Here is an 11,194-nt window from a genome sequence, read left to right on the forward strand (position 1 = left end):
GGGGGAGGGGGTTTGGGAGAAGGGGATGGGATTATGGACATTGGGGAGGGTATGTGCTTTGGTGAGTGCTGTGAAGTGTGTAAACCTGGTGATTCACAGACCTGTACCCCTGGGGATAAAAATATATGTTTATAAAAAATAAAAAATTTAAAAAAAAAAGAATAGGAACACTGGGGCGCCTGGGTGGCTCAGTAGGTTAAGCCGCTGCCTTCGGCTCAGGTCGTGATCTCAGGGTCCTGGGATCGAGTCCCGCATCGGGCTCTCTGCTCAGCAGGGAGCCTGCTTCCTCCTCTCTCTCTCTGCCTCTCTGCCTACTTGTGATCTCTCTCTGTCAAATAAATAAATGAAATCTTTAAAAAAAAAAAAGAATAGGAACACTGGTGTTAAGACAGCTTAGGCTGAGTGTCCTCACAAAGTCACTTAGAAGTTTGTGACTTTGGGCCTGTTGCTTACATTGTATGAACGTGTTTCCTATCTGTGAAATGGACAAAAAAAAATGCATATTCCATAGGGTGCTGAGAAAATTAAATAAGTTATTCTATTTAATACTTTGCCTAGTGAGCAGTTCTAGTTCTAATTCTTATTATTACCTTATTACTATTATTATTAGGTCACAAAAATCTTATAAATAAGTTTTCCCAATATTTATATAAAATGGTCTTAATTCTTTCATACATTTTAATGTGCATAAAATCATAAATATCAGAGTCCACATTTACTTTGTGGAGAAGTATGTTCTGTGATAATGTTAAGAATCAATCTGCCCTGTAGGGTGCTTCACAAGACATGTTGTCTAGCTTTTTTGGGGGGGGAATTTTACATTATATTTAAGTATCCATTTAGGTTTTGCTTTATCTTTTCCAGATGCTTTACTCCTTAGTTTATCTGAAAATAGCTGACAAAGAATTCATGTAAAAATACTATTTACTAACAGTAAGGATTGTGTCGAGGAGCACAAAACTTTGCCTAGCACCAAAAGCTGAAGCCATCAGAGACTGCCCACTAGCTGGGCAGTAAATTAAGCCCCCTTTGCTGACATGAATTGAGTCATCTTAGTGAATATATTGAGAAACAATTCATATATATTCCAAACCAATGGAGAGGGACTAAAAAGGGACTGTATGACCTTATAATTTCAATACAAATGGAAGAGATTTTAAGTGTGATTGCAGATGAGAAATAGAGGGATAGCTCAATAGTCTTGAAAACTGTTTTAATATGAAAATAAAAGGTCTCTTTAGAAAACATATCCTGAAATAGATACAAAAAGTCCCTCCCTCATGTAACATGATAGTATGAATTAGTTTGGACTTCCCTGGGACCCATAGCATCATCTCTTCCCTTCCTTTCCTGTTTTTTTTTTTTTTTTTTTTCTGTAGCTCTTAGCACTAACACAATGGATTTTGTTTTCTCTCTCTCTCTCTCTCTCTGAATATGGCTGACACACAGTGTTATATTGTTTTCAAGTGTACAGTGTAGTGATTAAAGAACTCTGTACATTATGCTAAGCTCACTACAAGTGTAGCTCCCATCTGTCATCATTTGTTATTATATAAAGGTTTCCCTTTTATCTATCTCTGCGTATTGGATTCTTTGTATTTTTGTAAAATTTGTCTCCTAGTTCTCAAATTATCTCCTCAACTGACCGTTTCTGTTTAAATATACTCATTTCTATATACGCATCTGCCTATGTACACATTTGGATAGGATTTTATATTTTTCCGAAGACCTTGTTTTCCATTTCTTAAGATTTTACTTGGTTATTTAGAAAATTTTTTTCTTCTTTTATGTAATGTTTTGCTTTTGCATAACTGATTCTATTTCTTCTTTTTGTTAAACAAATTAAACCTATGCAGTCTGTTTGGTTGAGAAGTCTCCATGAGTAATGAGCATGAAAGAGTTTTGATTTTCCAATAACTGTAACCACCAATGTCAACCCTCATTTTCTGCCTAGTAATTGGCTTCCTAATCACTATTGCTGTCTGATCCCATGATTTTTCATTAATTTTTAGTTATTAAAGTTTAGTGTTATTTAAATTTTGATATCATAGTTTGTTAACATCTTCCATTAGTCTAGATTAATATGTGGCTGCAGCAATTTATACAAAGGTGGGAGTGAGAAAAAAAATGATTTAAGCGTCCACTTCTCCCATTCAGTTTCTGGATAGTGACTGTGTAGTATTGGTTTAAGGGATGATAATGAGGGTAAAATACTTTCTTCACATAACTCCCTTTTCTTTGCTGGTCACAGTTGCTATACCCTAGTATTAACACCCATAGACATCTATAATGATTCTATAGGTTATCACCACTGATCTGGCTTGTTCACTGTAGACTTGATGTGATCTTTGGGGATCTGTATTCATATAGATTGTGAGCCCCCCCAAAAAGATCTTATATTCATTCATGGTGCCTTGGAGTATTCAACAAAATTTCAGGCTGACTCCTGACAGTAAGCTTAAACCACATTCTCCTGAAAGTTACATCTTTTAAACCCATGCTTCCATGGTGCCCTGAAGTCTTATTTCTCCACCATATTTCAGCTTAGTCAGCAAGCTCTGGCACATCCCATCTCCCATAACTCCTTGATTCTTCCTTGGCCATACCAGCAGCTCAGTAGGTAATGCATGCCAACCATCTCTTTCAGAATGTACCCACCCATTTGATGAGCAGTATTATTTTAGATCCTTTAAAGAAAAGGGACCAGATGGGTTTCCTCTAAACACACAGTAAAAAGTTAAGAAAAAGATTTGCTCCAAGGGCACCTGACTGATTCAGTTAACAGAGCACATGACTCTTGATCTCGGAATTGTAAATTCAAGTCCCACGTTGGGTGTAGAGTTTACTTTAAAAGGTAAATTTTGTTTAAAAATTGCCTCATTTTCCAGTCTTTCTTTCTTCATATCCCCCCATTGCCATCCCCATCAGTTCCCTCTGTTTAGACCACAGCTTGTGAAAACATGTTTGTTTTCACAAACAAACAAAAAAACGTTTGTTTGTTTGTTTTAAACATAGAATATAGGGAACTTAGCCTTAAGCTCTTAAGTATGAACTCTACTTGCCAGTCTCAAGAAAAAGAGATCTTACTGGCAACTTTTAACAGCAAGCTAAAGTTATTTATTATCAAATTCCCTACCATTGTGTCATCTTTAGATTATAAGTTGTCGATTCTACATTCATTACAACTACTGACTGCCTCAAATGGCAGTAAATTTCCTCACGTGGCTTGTGATTTTTTGTTTCTGAGTTCACGTGTAGTAGGAATTGATTTTACTGGAAATCCTTTCTGCTCTGGGCTGTCTGAGGGTCCTCATGAGTTTTGTTTTTTGTTTTTTTTGCTTGTTTGTTTTTAATGTTTCTACCAGAGTCCTAGAAATGTTACATTCTACTCTCATGTGTAATATAAACTTACATTTCAGTTTCTGGTGGGTGAATCATTATTTTCCAACTAAAATCCAAAGGATTCTCAGCTTTCTTGCTAATTCCTTGTACTCGAGTGGAGGGGGATTTTATAGACCTTGTTTCCAGGAGAGGTGAGACACAACTTTTTATGCTCTTCCATGTGTGAGGCCAGTGCCCCTTTTTTCATCCCAAATTAGTGTTGAATACCCTAGCTTGTGTGTCATATACCCTGTTCTGATATGCCAGTGTTGTTAAGCTTCGCCTCCCAACCTCTGCATGCACTTAACTTCCCTCTTTGTTTCTGCTTTGGGAAGATTTTCATATTTCACAGAGCAGCCTGATGAGCTTAAATGTTGCCCTTTATGCTTTACCCAGCATTTCAGTGTCACAAAAGCAGTGGTGGGTGGATTGCCACATCAGCTCCACTGACCATTTTGAATGGAAGTTTCCTTTTTCTTTTGTCATCTCTTCAAAGCCATGGTGAATTCTGTGATTTCCAAGTAGTTTTGAGTTCCAAACTGCAAAGCTTAACAGTTATTCTAAGTGGCTTTTAGCTCCAATTCAAACAGCAAGACAACATTTTATTTTGCAGAGGTGACCTGTAAAGCCAGTGCATTCAGCCTCTTCAGCTGTGTCCTTCAGATGCATTGAGGACACAGGAGGCCATCCATCCTGACAGTTAAACTGGCAAGGTAGTTCATTACCTCAATCTGCACCAAAGTTAATAAGACACATTACTAATCACATCTCCTTATCTTCAAAGATCTGAAGTAACCTGGGGTATTTAAGGAGATATTTATATTTTCCCACTGGGATCTTTGCCCAGAAGGAAGATAGCCTGTAGTCCAGCAGGAGCTGGAAATGACCCAGATTTAAGATTTCTGTCACCTTTTAAAGCAAAATACTTAATTTCACTTTCTGTAATAAACAGTACCTGAAATACTAAGCAGGTATTTGTAGGGTGGCAAGACAGGTTAGACTGATACTTTTCATCAGTTTAGAGAAGGAATGTCTTCTGTCATTTGCAAGGGCTATAGGCAAAGTGAAAATATGGGAAATCTGACAGAATTTTTGGTTTCTCCTACAATAAAACTTCCTTCCTTAGCGGGGAGGAAGCAGGTGAATAGTGATTGAAGGAGTAGTGGGACGGGGAGTAGCAGGTGGTAGTGATTGAAGTACTGTATGTATAGGTTTGTCCAATATTTACAGTATCAAATCTAATGGAAAATGAACATTTTTGTATTCATATCCTCTAGCGTATCTTCCTGCTTTTTTCCCAATAGACTTTCTTTTCCCAATTTGCCTTTATTGTTTCTTAGCTTAAAAAAATGTTTTATCACACTCAAATGAATACCTAAATAATGTATTGCTCAATTTCACTTGTTTTGAGCATTACGAAAGATCATAACCTTAATATTTGGGTTTTCAGGGCTTGTCCGTTTCGCCCAGCATTTCTGTGTCAGAAACTCATCCATGTTTGTTTTGTTTGATGAAATTTGCATTTTTACTTCTGTGTTCTCTGTTTAAATGTAGTACAGTGTTTCTCTACATTCTCTGTTTAGCAGACGTAAGGTTGTTTTTAAAATTTTGGTTATTACCAAAAGTGCTAAAATGAACATTCTCTTAACTGTCTTTGTTGTCCACACAAAGCAGTTTCTCTGAGGACATATATGCAAAAGTGCAGTTGCTGGATTGTGGGGTATGTGTATATTCACCTGACTGAGAATGATGGATTGTTTTCCAAAACAGTCATTTTAGTAGACACAGCCACCAACAATAAATACAAATTTTTGTTAATGTGTACCTTCTTTTACACTTAGAATTATGAAATTTCTCATTTGCATCAGTCAACCTGGTACAAATACCATGTAATCTTGACTTATATTCCCCTGACTGCTAATGAGATTGAACATATTTTCATATATTTGTTGGATATGCATATATCTTTTTCTTTGAAATGGTGGTTTAGGGTTTCCATTCATTTTCCATTGGGATGTCCCTTTACCTTTTAATTGGCTTGGGGACATTCCGTTTTTACTCATCTGTTAGAAATTTTGCAATTGTTTTCTTCAAGTTTTTAGGGTGGTTTTCAATTTCTTTATGGTATCTTTTGATAAATAGAATGGTTTAACTCTACTGTAAACAAATTTATTCAGGTTTTTTGGGGAGGTTGTTTTTGTTTTGCGTTGTTTTTTACAAAATGTCTTATTTAAGATATCCTTTCTCATCTCAAGTTTATAAAATACTCTTTTGTATTTTCTGGTTGCAATCTTAAAGTTTTGCTTTTTTATATATGACTATGTTTGTGTATTACAGTAATCATTTTTAATATATATCAAAAGCCATTTTAAAATAGTCATATCCATAGTTATGAGTCATATTCTTCCTAATATACCTCAAGGAAATAATTTGAAATATGGAAAAAATGTCTATATTCATGGTGATCTTCACCATAAATTTATTAGCAAACAAAACCAAAAATAGGCTAACTACCCAATAAGTTTTGACTGTTAAGAAAAGAATAATACAGCCACTTATATGGAAATTTAGATTTTCATTAAAGATATATCTTCCATTTTTAAAAGATTTTATTTATTTATTTGACAGAGAGAGATCACAACTAGGCAGAGAGAGGTAGACAGAGAGAGAGGAGGAAGCAGGCTCTCGGCTGAGCAGAAAGCCCAATGCAGGGCTCAATCCCAGGACCCTGAGATCATGACCTGAGCTGAAGGCAGAGGCTTAACTCACTGAGCCACCCAGGTGCCCCAAAGATATATCTTCTTAGTAATACAGAAAAATTATATGATATAATGTTTAATGAAAAGAGCTGTGTAGCTAAATCTTGCTTTAATGTTAGCTATCATATTACATGCATATAATAAAGTTTAAAGGAGCTCACAGAAAACTGGTCATGTTTAAGGTTTTGCAGTGTTAGATCTCTATATATGCATTTTTGTGTATGCTTTTTTTATTTTACAGATGGTAATGTTGATGAGATTTTTATTTATAAAAGTAAATCACTGACTCTTTAATTAATTTTTATAGTAAGATGTTTCCTTAATGATTAGTAATTATAAACGTATTAGCTGATCAACATGACCAGTTGTTTTTTCAGTTATCTACTGCAAAGGAAATGTGAACAGTATAAAATAAACATGTTCAATTTTTACAGCTTTAAAAATGAAAATTCCAAAACCCCACAGTCACTCCTATCATATATTTCATATGCAATATGTATTTCTTTCTTAGGAAGTTTGGGCGTGCTGGCATGAGTTATTGTCATACTTGGAGAAGGCAAACAAGTGGCTAAATGAAGTAGAATTCAAACTGAAAACCACTGAAAATATTCCTGGGGGAGCTGAGGAAATCTCCGAGGTGCTTGATGTAAGTTGTGACTTAATCGAAATGATAATAATTCATGTTATGGATGCCCAGGACCAATTAGAAAAGAGCTGCCAGGGAAACAGTACAGAGACTATGGTTGCCCTGCCTCTCCCGGCTCTGGTGCTTTGGAAGAAACCTTTGTTTCTTCTTAACCCTTCTAGTCTCAAGTTCGTAAAGATGATATAAATAACCTTTTCCAAAGGACATCTGCCTTTTTCTATATTACAAAGTTCTACGTTGACACATTTCTTTACCTATTTAAATCCACCAGAGACTCACACAGACAGTGTGAAGGTACTGTTTTGCTCCTTCCGAGCAGAGCTACACAGGATGATCATATAAACCATTACTTCCAGTTTAAAGCTACATTTATTGAATTGAAACATAATTTTAGATTATTTAAAAGCATAAATTTATACCTTACGGAATGCCGTGAGGTATTAAATGTGCATGCTCTGATATTAGGAATGTATCTTTAAAATGTTCATACATTTTGGTACTACAGAATATTAATACATTTTCAGGTTTTATCTTGAAGACGTTTAAAAAGTAAAATTTAAAGGAATTGGCAGGTGTAAACTTTTGATTTATGTGAACTTCTCACAATAATCATTTCTGTTCTATACATTTTATTGTACATTTGGTTAACCCTTTGTGTATAATGAATATGTAGTTTTGCCATCTGTATTGTATATAGGGCCATTTGCAATGCAACCCCTGTGTAAATATGCTAAAATAACCTACATAAATTAAGATGCAAAAAAAATGTAAAATGCCTCTTCAGATAGTATTAAGATTCTAGAGTGTTATAGTAGAAACCTAAACATCATATATCCAACTTCCTTATTTTCTCAAGAGGATTGTAAAACCTGAAGAGTTATCGGAGAATAATGAGACTGGTCTCAGGTGAACTATAATTTTGGCCTTGTCCTATTCAGGGATGTTAACTGACCGTGCATTCCTTGTCAATCAGCAATGTGATGCATCTTCCAAAAAAAGTTGAAGCACACACAGTGCATTAGTAGAAGGATGGTGTCCAGAACAAAGGGTGCAGTGATACACTTATCCTATTAAATGATCAGACTAAAGGACTTCCGCCTCCTCTTTATTGCTTTTCTGTCCAAAACTGGCTGCTCCACTTACAAGCTATGTGTGTGGGGAAAAATTATGAAGGGCACGATTTCTTCTAGAGGTTGTATCCTTTTTTTTTCTTTTTAATTTAGGAAGGGAAACTCTGCTCTTGAATTTCTACCTACATATCGTTTTTAGAGTTACATCACTTAGCCACCACTAGATATAAGAGAATATTTAAGTATTTTAAAGTATTATTAAGTATTAAGAATATTAAGTATTTTACCTTCCCAGGTTTAAGAGTAGAGGACCTCTAGGAAGAATGTGGCTGTGGATAATTTTTAAGTGGCCCATTCCACAGTCCTGCCACAAGCTCATGAGGATACACATGGAGAAACATCATATTTTTTTAAGTAACAATGGTCTTTGATGTTTTATTGTCTCAATTCAATACTGCTTTAAATTGTTTTTAACTTAATGATATGTAAATAAGAAGATACTGAGCATTTTGTGTTAATTCAGTATATTTAGAAAAAGAAGGGAAATAGTAATTATTGCAAATGTCTTTCAGTCACTTGAAAATTTGATGCAACATTCAGAGGATAACCCGAATCAAATTCGCATATTGGCACAGACCCTAACAGATGGTGGAGTCATGGATGAACTGATCAATGAGGAACTTGAGACATTTAATTCTCGGTGGAGAGAGCTACATGAAGAGGTATGGCCATAAGAGTAAAAAATCTTTTTAAACTGATTTGCATAAATACCTAACAAATACTTGCAGGTGTCTCAGGAAAAAAAAAAAAAAAAAGAATACTTTAAATATTAGCTCAGCTTCCAGGTTTTAGAAATTGTCATGTGCCAGACATGAGTACATTATTTACATGTGTCTTCTATCATTTTATCTTACAGAAACATTATAAAGGGTGAATTTTAACAGGAAACAGAGATATGCCAAATACAGTAAAATGCTTAAGTCCACAAGCTGTAAATAGATTAACAATTCAAATCATATCTTATTTGACTACAGGATTCTTTTCCCTACCCAAATTAACCGATATGTGTAGGTATCCTCATCTCTTTCTCCTTCTTTCCCTTTCTCCCTCTCCCCCACCTCTCTCTCTCTCTCTCTGTGTTTTAAAGAATTATTTATTTGAGAGAGAGAAACATGAGAGCACAAGTAGGGAGAAGGGGAAGAGGGAGAAGTGGAAGCCCCTCCCACCCCAGGCTGAATAGGGAGCTAGCTATAGGGCTTGAACCCAAGACCCTAGGATCTGACCCAAAGGCAGAGGCTTAACCGACTGAGCCATCCAGGCATCCCTTCCACCGTTCTCAACATGTGCATACATGTTACAGTCATGTGTAATCTGTTAGTCATATGTGTGATTCTCTTAGTACTCTAGATACTCTTTATGCTTCCCAAGTAACACTAAAGAGCTTTAATTTATATATAACAGAAGAATTTTCATATGCAAAAATTATACCATGTGTTTTCTGAACGTTTTCAATCAAAATTAAGAGAAAGTAACATATTATTCCAAATCAAATAGTGTTTTGCATATACTCTCCTAAATCAGGAATGGATTATTTGTCATAAAGAACAAATACATTATAATGGAGTTTAGTTTCGTATCCATTTATTTCATGTATCTCTAACATGTGAGACAGTGTTCTAAGGTTAGCCAATCAGTAGGAAATTTTTCTCTCCATTACTCATAGACAGTGAGCAGTTAAGCAAAAATTCACTGATATCTTAGTGTGTTCAGAACATAATAACAACAATATCCTTATAAGATGCAAAAAAAAGGGGCTCCTGGGTGGCTCAGTGGGTTAAGCCTTTGCCTTCAGCTCAGTTCATGATCTCAGGGTCCTGGGATCGAGTCCCGCATCGGGCTCTCTGCTCAGCAGGGAGCCTACTTCCCTTCCTCTCTCTCTGCCTGCCTCTCTGCTTACTTGTGATCTCTCTCTGTCAAATAAATAAATAAAATCTTTAAAAAAAATAAGATGCAAAAAAACAAATTGTGTTAAAAGTTACCACAGAGGACTTGAAAACACAGAAAAACAGTGTAGACCTGTGTGGGTCAGCACAGGAAGGCATTTGGGGTAGCTTTTCTAAAGAAAATTCACTGTGAATGACTGTTTTTCTTTTTTAAGATTCAAAACATTTTTTAAAAGTAATCTTGACACCCAGTATGGGGCTCGAACTCAAAACCCTGAGATCAAGACCTGCATGCTCTACTGACTGAGCCATGAAGGCAGCCCTGTGAACATTTTAAAATCAGAACGGGAGATAGCCAAATGGGTGGGTGTAGGAGGGTAATCCCAGACAGGTAGACATACACATGCAAAGAATTGGAAGCATGAGGCTGGTTATCAATGCACATCTGCAAACCATTAGGTTTTGCCTGAGTGTAAGGTACAGGTGGGGGAGTGTTGAAGGTAGACCTGAATAAGTAGGCATCAGCAAGATGACTGAGGGAAACCAATGCTTCTCAAACAGCCTGGTCTATAAGCATGCACTCAGAGAACACTGAAGGGTTTAGAATGTCAGGAGGAAGGGCCACCTGGGTGGTACTGTTGGCTGAGCATCCGACTCTTGTCTCTGACTCTGACATCTTGACTCTGACTCAGGCCGTGATCTCAGGGTTGTGAGATCGAACCCCAATTCGGGATCAGCACTCAGTGTGGAATCTGCTGGAGATTGTCTCTCCCTCTCCCTCTATCCTTTCTGCTCATGCTCATTTGCTCTCTCTCTCTCTCTCTCAATAAGTAAATAAGTAAATATTTTAAAAGATTTTATTTATTTATTTGATAGAGATCACAATTAGGCAGAGAGAGAGGAAGGGAAGCAGGCTCTCTAAGCAGAGAGCCAGATGCGGGGTTCGATCCCAGGACCCAGGATCATGACCTGAGCTGAAGGCAAAGGCTTTAACCCACTGAGCCACCCAGGTGCCCATAAGTAAATATTTTAAAAGAATGTAAGGGGGAAAGGAGAGGAGCAGTGCTGTATCAGCTTATATTACCTCTGCAGTGACTGTGGAGAGTAAATGGTCTGAAAGATAGGGAGGTTTCAGGTGGTGAGACCAAGGAAGGAGTGGTATTTTTAGGTCAGCTGAACACAAGGGCAATGGTGATAGGTACAGTGAAAATGAAAAATCTAGGAGAGCATCTAGGTTTCTGATTCAGGTGACTGGATAGCTATTTTTCATAAACAAGATTGAGAAAATGAGAAAAAAAAAAGCGAGTTTGGGGGTAAAAAATCACATGTCACTTTTTTTTTTTTTTTTTTTTTTTTGTTTTTTAAACATTTTTTTTTTTTTTTTTTTTTTTGAAA

At 36.3% G+C, this 11,194-nt stretch overlaps 1 protein-coding gene across 1 annotated transcript in view; it reads left to right on the forward strand.

Annotated features, from left to right (window-relative positions):
* Positions 1–11,194, forward strand: part of DMD (dystrophin) — a 1,970,015-nt gene that overhangs the window by 640,719 nt on the left and 1,318,102 nt on the right. Inside the window, exons 28-29 of the mRNA XM_059385278.1 lie at positions 6,652–6,786; positions 8,429–8,578. Of these exons, the coding sequence (XP_059241261.1) occupies positions 6,652–6,786; positions 8,429–8,578 (285 nt within the window). The remainder of the gene's footprint in view (positions 1–6,651; positions 6,787–8,428; positions 8,579–11,194) is intronic.

Source organism: Mustela nigripes, chromosome X, assembly GCF_022355385.1.
Source record: "Mustela nigripes isolate SB6536 chromosome X, MUSNIG.SB6536, whole genome shotgun sequence".
NCBI lineage: Eukaryota > Metazoa > Chordata > Mammalia > Carnivora > Mustelidae > Mustela > Mustela nigripes.